At 32.8% G+C, this 15,276-nt stretch overlaps 1 protein-coding gene across 1 annotated transcript; it reads left to right on the forward strand.

Annotated features, from left to right (window-relative positions):
* The first annotated feature begins 1,418 nt into the window (after positions 1-1,418).
* On the forward strand, positions 1,419-14,794 carry LOC141461663 (carboxylesterase 4A). Its single transcript, XM_074142874.1, has 8 exons — positions 1,419-1,794; positions 7,659-7,892; positions 8,623-8,735; positions 9,036-9,310; positions 10,531-10,771; positions 11,010-11,329; positions 12,613-12,912; positions 13,823-14,794. Exons 1-8 carry the CDS (start codon positions 1,644-1,646, stop codon positions 14,010-14,012), a joined length of 1,824 nt encoding a protein of 607 aa, XP_073998975.1. The 5' UTR covers positions 1,419-1,643; the 3' UTR covers positions 14,013-14,794.
* Positions 14,795-15,276: the final 482 nt, after the last annotated feature.

The following is a 15,276-nucleotide window of genomic DNA, read 5'->3' on the forward strand; positions in this document are numbered from 1 at the left end:
CCATTTACTGTTGCTAGCTCAATTAAGCTTTAAACCATTAGAAATTTCATCTTTAGGATTAGATCTGATTAGATTTATTTGTTTATAAGAATATATTCGTTATAGGAGTTATGTGTACAGGGAAAACTAAATTAAAATAATAATACTAAATACCAGCAGTGTTAAGACTAACTGACCGTAGCAATAGACTAAAAAAGAAAGACAAATTAGCAAAGAAAGTAAAGTTATTAAAAAACACTAATAAAATAAAGCAAAGAACAGTGAACACCAATAAAATAAGACAATTTAACAAACACGCTAAACAAAAGAAAAACAAATGCAGAAACTTAACTAACGTTCAGTAAAAGCGTTCAGTATGAATTAGAAACTAATTTTAAAACATAAGCTAGAAAATAAAGAAAAACAAAAAAATTTAGGCCTCACTTAATAAACTGACTAGTAAATTATTGCAAACTAAAGAGAAAAGAGGACGAACGCACTGTTGTCCACTGTTGGACATGCAATAAATTACATTTAGCTGTTTGCCCAGACGCGCTTCAGCGGAAATAATTGTTAAAATTATAAAAACACGTATGCTTTGATTAATGCACAAAGTACATGCACTCTTTGTGACAAAGAAGTAGAAGATGTTTTTCATATTGCCAGTAAATGTCTAAATAACAAAGACGTAAGATTTGCTTAGGTGTGTGTTTGGGCAAAGATACATAGATAGATAAATACAGCAAATTGTTAAATTATAAGAAAGAATTTATGCAACTTATTCAGCTACGTAAGCAGCATTGTTGAATTAAAAAATGTTTCTTTTATTGGAAGTTATTGTTTTGGGTTAATACTTAAATTTTGAAAGCACATCTTATTCAGATAAGTTTGTATTCATTAACTTAAATTTTAGTCATAATTGTAATAATTGCAATAGAAAAATTTGGGAGGGAGAGAGTTCCGCTTCAGATTTTATTTTCAGTTTTTTAGTAAAGACAATTGATATTTTTGAAAATTATGCGTAGACGAAGTACGATAGGCCTATCACATTATTTAAAAAATATTTTGTAAGAAATCAATTTTAAGCGAGTTCTGAATTCTGGAGTATCTATGAGAATGGTTTAAGTATTATGGATGGAAACTATACTTCCACAATCCTCTGTTTATTAGAGATTAACTCCAAATTAAATAAAAAAATTATATTTTGAATTGTTGAAAATAATTGTATAAAGTGAAATTAAAATAGAGGAATAAAATATTTAAATTATTATTTCTGATATTTTCGACGGTATGAGATCTATAACTTGGTTGGGGACAGTTTTTCTTTAAGAATGTTATATATTCAATGAGTGTTTATATAAGAGTTGTTGCCGAAATAGTAGGGAGATGGTGGCGCAAGCCAATTGAGGGCGCCTTGAGACAGAAACGGACAAGCGGACCACGCCTCGGTATTGCGTGCCTAGTTGTCGGCTGTGGAGGCAAGGGTCTTGTACGGGGTATCGACTAGGGCTTCCCCGCCTTGCCCTAATCTCTACAAAACCATCCCTTCAAAAAAGGTAGTAATCAGGGCCCTCAGTCAGACGTTAGTGCAGTGCCGACGAAGGTCAATGGGCCCCAAGTGGTTGAAAGTGTGCTAGTTGTGGGAATGACCGTGGCTCGAACCCATGCTGCTCAGCCTTATCTCCTTGCTGCTGGTGTTAGGACAGTGCGCCCGTCCATCCGGACGCAGCCTGCTAGTCACCATACGGGGACAGGGCATACTACAAGGCAAAGAGATACAGCTGTCCAGGACCCAAAGAGCATTTGTTTTCTATGGTAATTCGTCTACAAGTTTTAAGTATGCTAGTTGCTAGTAGCTCAAGTAGGATGCTACCCCCTTGTTTATTCGTCACCATGCTAACTTTGATTTTGCACTGTATAAAAAGAAAACAACCGAATCAGGTGTCCAGCACTCAGTTGATTGTTTGTTACTGCATTTCCAAAGCACTAACTTCCAATTTTCAAACAACTTCGGATTTTTGAAATCTAGTCAGATTTATCTATCTACTGGAAGAGTCACTTTCAGTCCACTGATTTGATTTAAATGTAGAAATTTAGCCTCACATTTGATTATTATCATTTTATAGATAACAAAACAGTATAAATTTACAAAAAAGATACTTTTAGAAGATTGCCTAACAAACCCACTTTCCCAAAAGTATCGTTAATTTAATTTTTTCTTCAAAATTGTTTTAAATTAAAGTTGACGCTATTTCTGAATAAAAAAATTAAAAATGAAAAAAAAAACTGAAAAGTGATCAGATATGCAGGCAGGCAGGACCCACACAAATGGTAATTTTAGAAAAATAGCTTTTAACTGTGCAGATTATGATCTGACTAGGATAATAGATCCTTTGTCCTACTTAATTGCAAAATCATTAAACAAAGTTGTTTAGAAAAATGTCACAAATAAGTTGTATATTACAAATAAAGCTGAGTAGAATAAAAGTTCCTTATTTAACTCCGAAATGTTCAGATTTTTGAAATCAGATGGGATTGAAAATGTTTGATTAATAAAGTAGAATTCATAACTTTAAAAGAATCAAGACTAGAAGGAATAATTTAAACTAAGGGTAATCGTCAAAATGGGTAATGTTGAAAACACTCAACTTTGAAAATATTTGTTAAAGATCAAGTAAATGATAACATGAAGTATTAGAACTGATTAGATATTAAAGGCGGTTTATCTACTTAAGAAAATGCCGTTTAAAAAAATAAATAAAACGTTTGCCAAAAATATCTAAGCAATTTTTTAGAACATAATTCTCGCCTTTGCGAATCGCTAAAAGGTAAGTAAAAAAAAGTTGAGAAAAGTCGCTCTTCTTTTAACCGATTTTCTTTAAATTCAAAATACTGGCCATGAATTTTTTTCTTATCAATATTATAGATTTGTTATAATTGCACAATATAAAGAAATGGAAGAGCCTAACATTACCCCTTCCGCGAATCCTTCTAAAATTAACTTTTAAAACCTACATTAATGTAATGTGTTTAAAAAGTGTTACCGTGAAAGCGATTTTTGTCGTTATTCCCTGAACACGATCTGTACTAAGCTGAATCTTAATGCTGTTCAATCTGACCTTATGCATTTTTATACGTCATGGTAGGCTAATACCACAGGGTAGAACAAAGTATCTGCCAGAAAATACCTACTACTAGATCAGGTGGAAACGCCCTCCTGTGTGATGGCTTTACAATAAGTACTCAAAATACGATATGATATCTTTAGCACCCTGAGATCAGAATGGATATAGTACCAAAACGACTGGTAGAAACTTTCTCTTTCTAAGCCTTTAGTTTGGCACAATTGGTCTGTTTTAGCTGCTTGAGAAGCAGTCTATTCTAAATCTACAACGATTTTACGTTTCTAAATCACAAGACACAAAGGATCTTTAAAAATTTGCTTTTACGAAATAAGTAAAGAAAATGTATTTTCTAATGAAAAATTTTTGGAAACTGGACAAAATCATCTTACTTGGCAATATGAGAAAGAAATAAGATTTAATAAAAATTCCAATTTGGAAAAAGACGAATTTATAACCAAAAGATAACTGGCAATTATTTATTAATTCAAATCAAAAATTTTTATTTCTGTAACGCTTAAATTAAAAAACTGACTCACCAAAATAAGAACTAATGAGTCATTAATATATTATAAGTATTCAAATACATAAATAAGATGTGAACACTTACACAATTCTTTAAGTTGTACCAAACAAATTTGCTTCAAAAATTTTAATTTTTCTAAATCATTATGTTACTGTAAGTTTTTGGTTCAATCTTATTTTCAATTTCAAATTGAAAGTTTCTGCGATCTTACGTTTCTGAGTTGTGGCGTATAAAGTGATGGACGAGAGTCGGAGTCTCTCGTTCAAAACTCCTTAAACGTTTTTAATTTAAAAACTAAATTTCGGGTAGTCATAAATTATACTTTTATTAATAGGATTGATCTAAATGATTTATCTGATTTGGAAATGAATAAAATTCCTTCGAATCTACAAATATTTATATTATAGATAGACCAGAACTTTCTCGCATCACACAGTTATAACTAGCGTTAGACTAAATCTGAATTCTGTCTCCAATATTTTCGTGAAACCCTTCTATTCCAAGTTAAATCCCAAAAACCTTCTAAGATCAATATCTCCAATTTAAATACTGCATTTGATCGTGTCCTTCTGACTTTTACATTCCTATAGGACAACAACCTATGATAAAAATGTTCTAATCCGTCCTACTTCTCTTGGGAACTCTTTACCTCTGTTTACATTCTTCACTCTCCTATTTTAAAAATCGCCTCGACCATCAACCCTTGGACTCCAGCTTGCCATTACTGAATCCTCTGGAACTTTCTTCTGCTTCATTCATATATTTTGTGTTAACTTGTTGTACATAACGTATTTTAAATTTTTGTTTTATATTTATTTATTTTTTTTTTTAAGGGCGCATCGACTACTACGGTCATTAGCGCCTATTTAATTTATTATTAGCGTTTGTATTGAATTAATAGGGTTAAGATTTTAACAACTCAATTATTTGTTGGCCATATTAAACATTTTTTCTACTTGTTTTTGTATTCTTAAGGGACCTATGTCATGTTTTCATTCATTATTCAAATAAATTGGATATCATCCTCCCTAACACTCTACCAGACTGAAGAGATGAGACCTCTCCCTCTCTTTCTAGATAACTTTGTTCAAAAATTTTGTCAATCTACAGAATTAATTTATTGTAATTGTATTTGGTATAACACTTAATATTGTCAAATGCAAAATAATGACTATGCAAAAATTCCTAACCATTCCATAACGTACAAAATATCAAATAAAAAGCCGAATAGAGATATTACTCCTTCACGACCTTGGCAATTAACCTTCGTTTTGGAAGTAAAACATGCCGATCATAGTATCCGAAGCAAACAGAACCCTTGGCTTCATAACAATGGCTTCTAAGGTTTGGACCAAATATGGATCCACTAGAATTTTAAATCATTTTCATCTGTGGTATGTACTCTCTATCGGAATACCAATGTAGATTTGAAAATGCTCAAAACGAATAATAACTCAGACATGCGTTCACAATTGAGGATTACAAAAGGAGTGGTTATCATCAGAATGAATCTATCGTTATTATCTATGATAGATCTATTATTTTGGCTCCCTAATGTATCAATGCAGCCGTAAACTGCTAAATATGTGAGTGTGTGTAATATAAATACAAGTTTCCTTTGTATATTGTATGAGTGTTGGGGTGATAGTGTAAATGTTGTTCGTGTTGTTAGGCTGGGATGCCCGCAGGGGCGCCAAGATCCCTGAAGAAGTGGCTAGTCCACTTCCCCCCTACGGGATTTGTTCATGAAAGACACTTAACTAGAACACGCAACACTCCCTCCTAAGACAAATCCTCATTTCTCAACGACAGCTATCTCTATCTTCGTTATTCCTTACAAAATCCTTCACAAACACAGTGTCTGCCCGGACTTACTTCTCCTACTTGACGTCCAAAACCTCAAGTGTTCTACCAGAAAGATAGTTTAAATATCAAATATTGAAACATTTCTCACAGATTATTGTTTTTATGTAGGTTCTAAGGAAGCTTCCTTCAACAGTACCATTATTGTAGGGAAGCAAGTGAATATATATAATTATTGAATTTAACTATCTTTATCGTATAATAATAATAATAATAATAATGATAATACGTTTATTTATAAAAATAAACTACACATACATAAGAATACACGTATTTATTGGACATGGCATAAAGCCGTCTGCCAGAGTTTGAACTGGTGTATTAAAACAAAAAACAACCTCAAAATTAATTGAAAAATAAAACAAACTGAAATAATAAATAAATAAGGACATATGAGTTATACAAAAATAATATCGGGAACAAAAAAAATCTTGCACTCTCAAAATTAAATAAAATTATAAACAATAAATTAAGAATTCAAGTGAACCTTCATGTTCTTTTGGATTTTTTTTTTCTTAATGCTTTGACCTGTGTACTAAAGTTCTATTAACATATTTTAGTAGCGTTACTAAATGGGAACCCCCTGTGAGTCCACAACAGTTTCCGGCGACAAAACCTTTACCCCAAAATATTGGCTTCGCAACTGAGAGTACATTGGGCAGGTGCACAGAAAATGAAATAGATCTTCACGAACATGGGTGCACATTAAACCCACTTCCTTGTCTGACTCCTTTGTATACCAGGGCACAACATTTAAACCAAGTAATTCACCTCTTAATTTTACCTTTATTGAATAAATTGTAGGTTAAAAAAAATAATAATTACATAAATAGTTGAACGAGAAAGTCGTGTTAAATATTCACCCTAAGCTTTAATTGTTTATTTCATTCTCTGTTATTGCAAGCTTTGTAATTATACTTACTAAGAATCCGTAATTGGGTTTAAGCCCGTAAATAAATAAATAATTATTAGGACTGCAGTGGCGTCATTCCTTTACCACCCTGCGATGCATGAGTCACGAAGAAAGTAGATCACGAGGCCATCTTCTCTTCAACCTATCCTAGTATTTCTGTCTACCAAAAATATACATAAGTATGATTTCTTTCTTTTATTTATAATTTATTTGACATTATATAAACTTAGTTTCTTGCCAAGAGTCTATCTAATGAATTATATACAATTATTTCTTATTATTTATTTTCTGCATTTGGGATAACAGTTCATAGTGGACATGGAATTGAAGTCTGACTTCACTGTCTTCAGTCAGAACGTAGTTCTCGCATCCGTAAATGACTGAAGTTTTTGTAACGCTCTCATAAAGAAGAGCTGATAAAGAGTGGGACAGGCGGTCTAAATGCAGTGTAATCTGTGATCAATTACTCAGTCACTAAATAATTTAGAAAATATTATCTCTTTAAACTATAAACTAAACGTTAATAAATAAGAGTGAAATACAATTAAATAATCACTTTAAGCTTATGGACTGTAGATATCGAGCGGATCAAATTCTGCTGAAAGGGGTTATCCGGAGATTACAGCGTTAATTTGAGGTACAATAAGTCGGTTAGCCTAAGAAAACTGGCCACCTTCTTTCAGTTAGACATATTTGGAATACTGTATAAGAGATGGATAATCAATTCAAGAGTTGTAATTTTCTCAGATATCCAGGCCGTCAAATCCGTTGAAGTTCGTTCAAGACAGTGTGAGACCGATGATGCAGAAGGGTTAAATTTTCCACGGAAATATAGTTATACATTTGATTATTATTATATAGGTGGCAAAACAGTACAATGTACAAGAATGGCACTTTAGTGAGAAGCCTATTTTTCCTACCTCAACTGTTTCTTAGGCACGGCAGCCAATAGAGACTTATTATGCATTCCTCTTGTAATTCTATTAGGGAATACCTCTCCTTTTTCATGGTCAAAGTAAGTCTTATCTCTTCTGTTGTTCAATTGCTAAAGCCCCATAACGCAACTAGCTATTTTAAAAGATTCGGACAGAAATAAGATAATTTCTTCTCATCCTGTCATAGTCATAATGCTGAAAAGAAAGTAGGAGACAGTTTTCTAAGTCTATGAACCCAATAAAAAGGCATAAAGCCACATTAGGTAATCATTAGCAAACAGTCCTAAATTTTAATAAATACTATTATATTTTTATCACAGGTATACCCTTCGCAGAACCACCAGTGGGTACACTCAGATTCGCTGCACCTGTAACCAAACCATGGCCATCTTGGACTGGTGTAAGGAATGCTACAGATTTCAAACCTTCTTGTATGCAATTGGACAAAGATTTAGCCCAAATGGACAAACTGAATCTAGCCAGCAGATTGTTTCCTACAAAGCCAATGGTCTATGACGAGGACTGTCTGTATTTGAATGTTTATATTCCTGACGGTAAGGCTAGACATTACCTAAACATTTTTTTTCAGTGTGCGTCATAATGAACCGGGTAGTGCAGTTAATATGGACACAGTTATTAGTAAGAGATAAAAGTTCCTTGCAGTGTTTTTAATATTACTTGATATTCTTCAGGCAACGAAGTTATTTCTAGTTCTGATAGGTACTTAGGTAGGTAAATAGTGTACGGTGTGTAAAGAGATGTAAAGATATTTCTAGTAACCATGAAGAAACTAAAAAATCGCTTCAGAGATGGCAAATTTCCAGTAGACGAATTTGTACCAAAAACCTTTTCATCTGAAGTTACAATAATGCCAAAAAGATACCCAACTTTGAGTTATCTACTACGACTTTTCGTTTTTTAAGTAGCTTCTTAACGCACCAGATCATTCCCTTAAAACATTTTTGTTTTCGTGACCTCAAATTTTTAGGTAAAAACTCTATTTTGTACTTTTTATTTAATCATAATGTTTACTAAACAGGAAGTAATTGAAAGTAAACAAGTTGGTAAACCATATTGACATTTTTTGATTTACTTGGTACAGCGAACAGTAAACCAGATAACGTACACCAACAGAATACTTTTTTGAACCTTGAAGCTAATTTGACTAATGAGTAAAGATGATGACTAAATTTTGAATATCAGTCATATTTTAACAGAGGTAATAGAATTTAAAAATATAACTGGATTTTCAGCTTTTCTTATTTTTTCTGTTCTGGCTGTCAGGAAAGCCACCGCGAGGTATCGGCTGGCCAGTAGTCGTGTGGTTTCATCCAGGAGACTTTAACGTCGGTTCGCCAACTTTATGGGATGCCACGGCTTTCGTCATCAAACAAAAGGTATTTTGGAACAGAGTTCTGAAACATTAATAGCTGTTTTATCAATTAATAAATAAAATAAATATTGAATGTTGAGCCACTTTTTCAGTGAAAGTTAAGCTTAAGTCGCTTGAACCCAAGACTTATTCTCTTTTAAACTACCTTTCTTAACTAACTTTTATCTTTTTCTATCTTACATTGGGCAATGACATTGTAGTAAAGTTAGTAAGCTTGATTTGCTTAACTTTATTAACAGGTAACAAATGACACCTTGAGACCAGCTTTTGTAAATTTAAAAATTAATTTTCTTCCCAACTTCAGGTAATAGTGGTGACTAGCTCCTATCGACTGAATATCTTAGGATTTCTCTCCAGTCAGGATGACAACTGTCCTGGAAATTTTGGCCTTCTCGATCAGGCGGCAGCCCTTGAATGGGTCCAGGACCATATTCAAGACTTCAATGGATCCAATTCAGATGTCGTCTTATGGGGTCATTCTGCTGGGGCTATTTCTGGCTCTTTGCATCTTCTTTCAGAGCTTTCCGCCGGAAAATTCTCAAGAGCCGTCCTCATGAGTGGAAATTTCTTCGTACCAAGGTCTACCATGTTTCATTAATTTTAATTAAGAATAATTACACATAATATAAATTTAGCAGATTGCTATAAAAGTTTACGTACATAACTCGGTTTTATTTAAAAGTAGGTACTAAATGAATCTAAACCTTTTTTTTTTTTTTTATCATTTTCACCCTTCTTCTACAAGCATTTAAGGTAACAAAACCTTGCAACCATTATATAGCAGTCTTTCCTAATTTGAATGCCTGCTGAACAACACAAACAAAACCTACGCTGGCATCAGAAACACCCACTCAAAATCACGGGGCCTAATATAAATTTGATGTTTGCAACTATTTCAAACACATTCACAAACACTAAATCACATTTACATTAGCGAACAGCTATAGATCTTTCAGTTCGCATTAAATTGGGGTTTTAGCTACTTTCTTCAAGCGGGATCTACCATCTAACAGCTATCGTCAAGCTCTCCTAATGGCATCTAACCAATACACCAAATTTGAAATACTGCAATTTTCTATTAGTTAAGCTGGCTTAAAAATAGTCTAACAGCCGAAAGTAAACTTTGAATATTCATAAATATTAATATTCATTTCAGAATATTGATGTTTGACCATTTAAAAATAAAAATGAATACATATAATTGCCAGCGTTTTAAAAAAACCAATATGATGACTTTTTCTAGATCTAAAAATGTTTGTTAGCACGTTTTATGACTGAAATACATCATCGTAACATTTTTACACTTTTATATTTTTATTTCCTTTTTGTTTGATATTTCAAGAAAACCGATTTGTATTGTTTTTTACCTTGAAAAAGACATTACATTTGCCGAAACGATGGTTATTATAAATAATAATTCAAAATTGAAAAAAATAAAAATAAAATTTTTTTTTTTTTTACCGAAACTTAATATTTTGGAAATAATAAAATATCAACTTAAGTGATTTTTCTTAATATTTTTTATAACCGAACCAGAGATACTCCTCTCATTGATTAATTAACTTTTGAAATTTTTTCCAATACTTTCATTCCTCAATTTTTTTCTGTCGGTACCGTGTGTTCCTAACAAACATATTTTCAGATTTCTTGTTTCTGTATGAGAAAACCACAAATGGATGTAGTCGCTCGCAAATAATATTTATTAATGAACTCCAATTCGAGCACTTATTTACTATTAAGAAAAGAATTAAATTAAGGCAACTGTAATTTAAATAGAGTAAAAAGGAAATTTCCTTCAGATCAATTAAAACTGCAGATTTAAGCGTGTTGGACAAGCTAGCTGAAGAATTCTACTGCGATCGAGAACCAGTTTACAATCTAATGCAATGCCTCCGAGCTGCAAAACTGGATTCACTATTGGAGAAAGGTTCTGAAATTGGTGGCTGGGGACCAGTTGTAGATGGACTATTTAAAAATGTATCAAGACCTTTCCTTAAGTATCCGCCCGAGGTACTGTTACAGGATGGCCGAATAAACAAGGTAGGTTTAACAGTAGAATGGTTACTGTAAAAAAATAAATAAGAAACTACTTAATTAAGAAAATAAGAAACTTTTAAGAAAAACAAAAACTGAATACAGTTACATTAAATGAGCATGATAATTTTGTTTGTGCTCTCCTTTTAATTAGATCCTTTTATAGCTTAAGACGTAATTTATAGTTAAGTAGCAAAGATTAACTCTTTAGTGACTTAAATTGTTTTATTTTCTTAACATTCAGGTACCCGTAATGGCAGGGTATACAGAAATGGAGGATGTAAACTTGGCTAGTGGAGATATCTCGAAAGCAATGTTCGACGAAACAGTTAGAGAGGCTGCCCTAGAGGATATGCCAACTGTTCTGGATAACAGTTCTTGTACACTGAATGAAGATCTAATACTCGACTCTATTCTTTTCTATTATCGACCAACCTCTGTCCCAGAAGATCAGAGTGTTTACAGGAGAAGATTTATTGATTTTACAACAGACAGAAAGTATGGTTCCAGTGTTTTCCAGCTAGGAGTCAGCCTCTCTAAGTACAGTCCATTCTATCTTTACAGGTAAGCTTTAATTTTTAAAGTACATTATCATTTCATCTATGCCATCATATGACAATGTAAAACACCAAAATTTTATCACCCTACGTAACCCTGAAAAATACAGATGAAAACATAACATTTTCAAAATTGTAAAGGTAAATGAGTACTATAATTGAACGTCTTTCCGGAGAAATTACTAATAGGGCAGGTCATGCGGAAATTCTAAATCTAGAGGAAATGTAAAAATTCCAATTTTTATTATCTTCTAACTCCTAGATAATTACAGATAGAAAACTGGAAGTTTACTCAATTGTAGAGATGGACGATTAATACAATTGTACCACTTTTCGCAGAGAAAACACTATAAGGACAGAAGATACAGCAATTCGAAATCGGAAGGAATTGTCGGAAGGACATGAAAACATGATGTTTTCTTCATGAACTTCAGATTCTGTAAAGTTGATATTATACATATTAAACATTCCTTTCAAATAGTTTTGTTACAGGCATTATAAGCAAATCATAATATTGTCTCAGATGAACTAGTAACTTTACCATCACTATTTTAGAGAGATACTGTTGAAGTTTTGCGTGGTTACATGAAATCGAAGAGGAAGATGTACTTGTCGCTCGGCGTTGTTTTAGAAAATTAATAGCAGTGATAGACCAAAGAAAGAGAGCTAGAGGATGACCAACATGTGACACTGATGAGGTTAACGGAAACCAATCGAGTCAAATCCGATCAAGTCAGAAGACTCCGTTTGCCACCATCTCAGTATTGTGAGAAACTTAAAAATGAGATTTGTACTAGCATATAATGACAACTCAACAGCCCAACAAAAGAATGGATACATGCCAACTTCTGTTAAAAAAAATCTATATCTTATGCGCTTCTATTAAAGAATAGTGTCATATGAAGTGGATTAAAGAAACTAAATTTTGAGATAGTTGCCAATGGCTGCTTTCGCAGCCAAACGGCATTTTCGTTTGTAATAAGAAAACTTTTTGAGATAAAATCTAAGTTGAAACTATGTTGGAGCAATTTTGAAACTATGAAGGAGTAACTTCTCGTGGATCTGTTCCCTTTACCTTTGACTTTTCTGGCAATTTCTAGTAGAAGGTACTCAAAAAATTGCCCAACTTTGGTTCCTTAAAGATAATACTTAGCCACACAACTTCCATTATCCTAAAAAAAATTTTAAACAAGTTGATGACACTTCTTCTATGGTATAATTCTGCTTATGTATGTAATCTTTATTTTAATTACAAAACATTTTCAATAAAAATTAATGTTTTGTGCCCAGATTTGACTATAAGATGAAGACATCAGGCATTGCCGATACCCGTGATTGGGTGAGTGTACCCCAGCAGTACGATTTACCACTCATCTGGGGTATGCCATATTGGACTTCATTATCACCACAAGTTATATGGAACAGTATCGACAAGAAAATGTCTGACGCAGTGATGGGCTTATTCAGTAATTTTACCAAGTATTCCATACCCGCACAGAGCAAGAAGTCTATAACCTGGCATCCTTATACAGTAGAAGATCCAAGAATTTTTATAATTGATAAAAATTTCAGTATGAGTGATTCAGAAAGGTTTGTATATTAAAAATAAAGTACTTACAAATTATGTGTAAACAGTACCTTAGCAAAAATCGGTCGGTATTGGTAGCAATTAGATCAATTGGTAATTCATTGCTCTAGCAGGTGATGGACTCAGTTTGAGGGCAGTAAGTGGTAATGTCCTTTTTTACAACTTCTATTTACAAATTTTCTCAAAACGTATATTTGAGCTGTTTGGTTATCGAATATAGGGGTACAACTGTCTTAACGAGATAATTCTTTAGCTCGTTTCAATAAATTCCACGATTTCCCTTCCCAGAATCTACTGGAGAACGTATTTCAATTATATCCATGTGGATATTCGTTTAGACTGTTCGGGGATTGTTTGGGAATCGTATCTTGGAAGTCATCAAAAACAATGATTATTAGCTCGCTAAAAGGGCAAACTCGAACCATGTTATCGGATCTTTATCGTAATTACTGGAACCATATTATAAGGCTCGTTTATAGTAAAGATTTTTAGGGAAATTCCCGCATTAACAATGATCTTCATCTGTTGTTAGTAAAATCTACAGTATAAACAAGCCTTAAAATATGGATCCATCGATTCTGTAAATGTTTGTCATATATTGTGAATCAGATCCAAATTACAGCCCTCAGATGGGTAACATAGTACCTAAAAGTGCCTTGGGGCTAAAAGTTCTTTAAGTGGCTAAATTTGCGTTGACAGCTGCTGGCAGTTCTAACACAAAAGAAGCATTTCGGTTAAGAAAATAGAGAGCTTGAACATGGATAAAAATTATATAATGTGAAAAAACTGCTAATATTTATTAAGTGACTTAAACGATCAGCATTGTTTCCATGCAAAAATAGGTCTTTAAATATAGATAATGTTTATTGCACTATGAGCATTTATAGAGAATATCATCACTTTTTGTTCCAGATTTGATTATAAATCCGTGATGTTTTGGACTGACTACTACCCAAGAGTGGTTGACGCTGCTAATAAATGTTGCAATGTTACTAGCGCTGCTCACATAAACCTTCCATCTCATATATTTATATTAATACTGCCTTTTTTAATTAGTACTGTACTTTTTGTTAAGGCATTAACTAGTACTTCCAAAACCTGATAGGTAAAAAAAAAAAAAAAAATTTGTTACAGCATTTCGTAAAATTGTACAAGTAATTTTTGGTGCCTTTGCACATCCTCAGCAACAAAATACCTGATGTATAAATTAATAATAATATAATGCATTAAAAGATAAAAGGTAATGCATCTCAATATCATTGATTCACGAACGTTAACTTAAAATTTAGATATTGAGAACCAAATCTTCCCAAATGTTTATATGATGCTGCATTCCTTATAATATAGTGGACTTTTTCAGGAGCATTTGCAATTGTGAAAATGAGATAATTCAGCTCGCTACAAACCCGAAAGTACTGATCCAATTGTAGAGCACAAGCCAGTTGTGCTTCAACAGCGGCTCTGCTGGACTGTCTTGTCTGAATTGTTTCTCAGTTACGTACAGTATTTTAAATGTAATAATTGAAACTGTATGCTTATGACAAAACATAGTACCACATCCCATTGAAAGTCTACCACGTTCTGAACTTTTTTCTTATCCCCTTCAACCTATTTAGAACTTTATTTTACTTTTTCTTACTATATTTTTTTTCTCACGAACTTTTGAAAACATTTTGAAGATTTTTTAATGTCTATTTTTTTGATTTTAACTTTTGTTACAAGACTTTTTTTTTTTAAAAAAAACATTGACCATAGTAGCTACAAAATTTATTACACAAAGTATCAATCATTATAATCTAATTATTAGCAAATCACTTATGTATATGATCGTGATGAAAAATGTACAGAAATATGAGGCATTACAATACAAGACAGCGTTCTAAAGGTTTGTGTTTTTACTTATAAAAGCCACATCACGTATCCTCTAAAGTGGTTCATGGTGCATCTACCAAAAAAACCACCTCGATTTTGCTGACACTGAATTCCTCAAGGGAGGAATTCAAAAACAGACACTAAAACCTCAATTTAATTGGTAATGTCACAAAAAAGTTTTTGCGGGGTTGAATTATCTGCAAATTTGTTTGAAGCAGTCTCAATTTTAATAGAGACAAGTGAAGGGGCTATTTCAGCTAGGTCAGGATGTACTGTGTAAAAAAAAAAAAAAAAATGAAAACAGCAAATGAAAAAATAACTCTGGCTGCGAAGTTCTATTTCTAGAATACTTCCAAAGAAACAATGGGTAGGAGGAGAAGAGTTTGTGTAGCTAAATCAGCTCATTACATTGTGAACGCCGGTCAGGGATGAAGTAAGATGTTGGTAGGTCTTTCACTAGCATATATCTCTCAGACTTCTTGTGGTTTTGTTAG

The sequence above is a fragment of the Rhodnius prolixus genome, unplaced genomic scaffold (assembly GCF_049639745.1).
Source record: "Rhodnius prolixus isolate KJV_2025 unplaced genomic scaffold, Rpr scaffold_12, whole genome shotgun sequence".
Taxonomy (NCBI): domain Eukaryota; kingdom Metazoa; phylum Arthropoda; class Insecta; order Hemiptera; family Reduviidae; genus Rhodnius; species Rhodnius prolixus.

Coding starts and splice junctions, on each gene's coding strand:
- LOC141461663 (XM_074142874.1), top strand. CDS start 1,644: ATGCTGCTCAGCCTTATCTCCTTGCTGCTGGTGTTAGGACAGTGCGCC. Junction 1,795..7,658: donor AAGAGCATTTGTTTTCTATG/GTAATTCGTCTA, acceptor TTTTTATCACAG/GTATACCCTTCGCAGAACCA. Junction 11,330..12,612: donor AGTCCATTCTATCTTTACAG/GTAAGCTTTAAT, acceptor TTTTGTGCCCAG/ATTTGACTATAAGATGAAGA.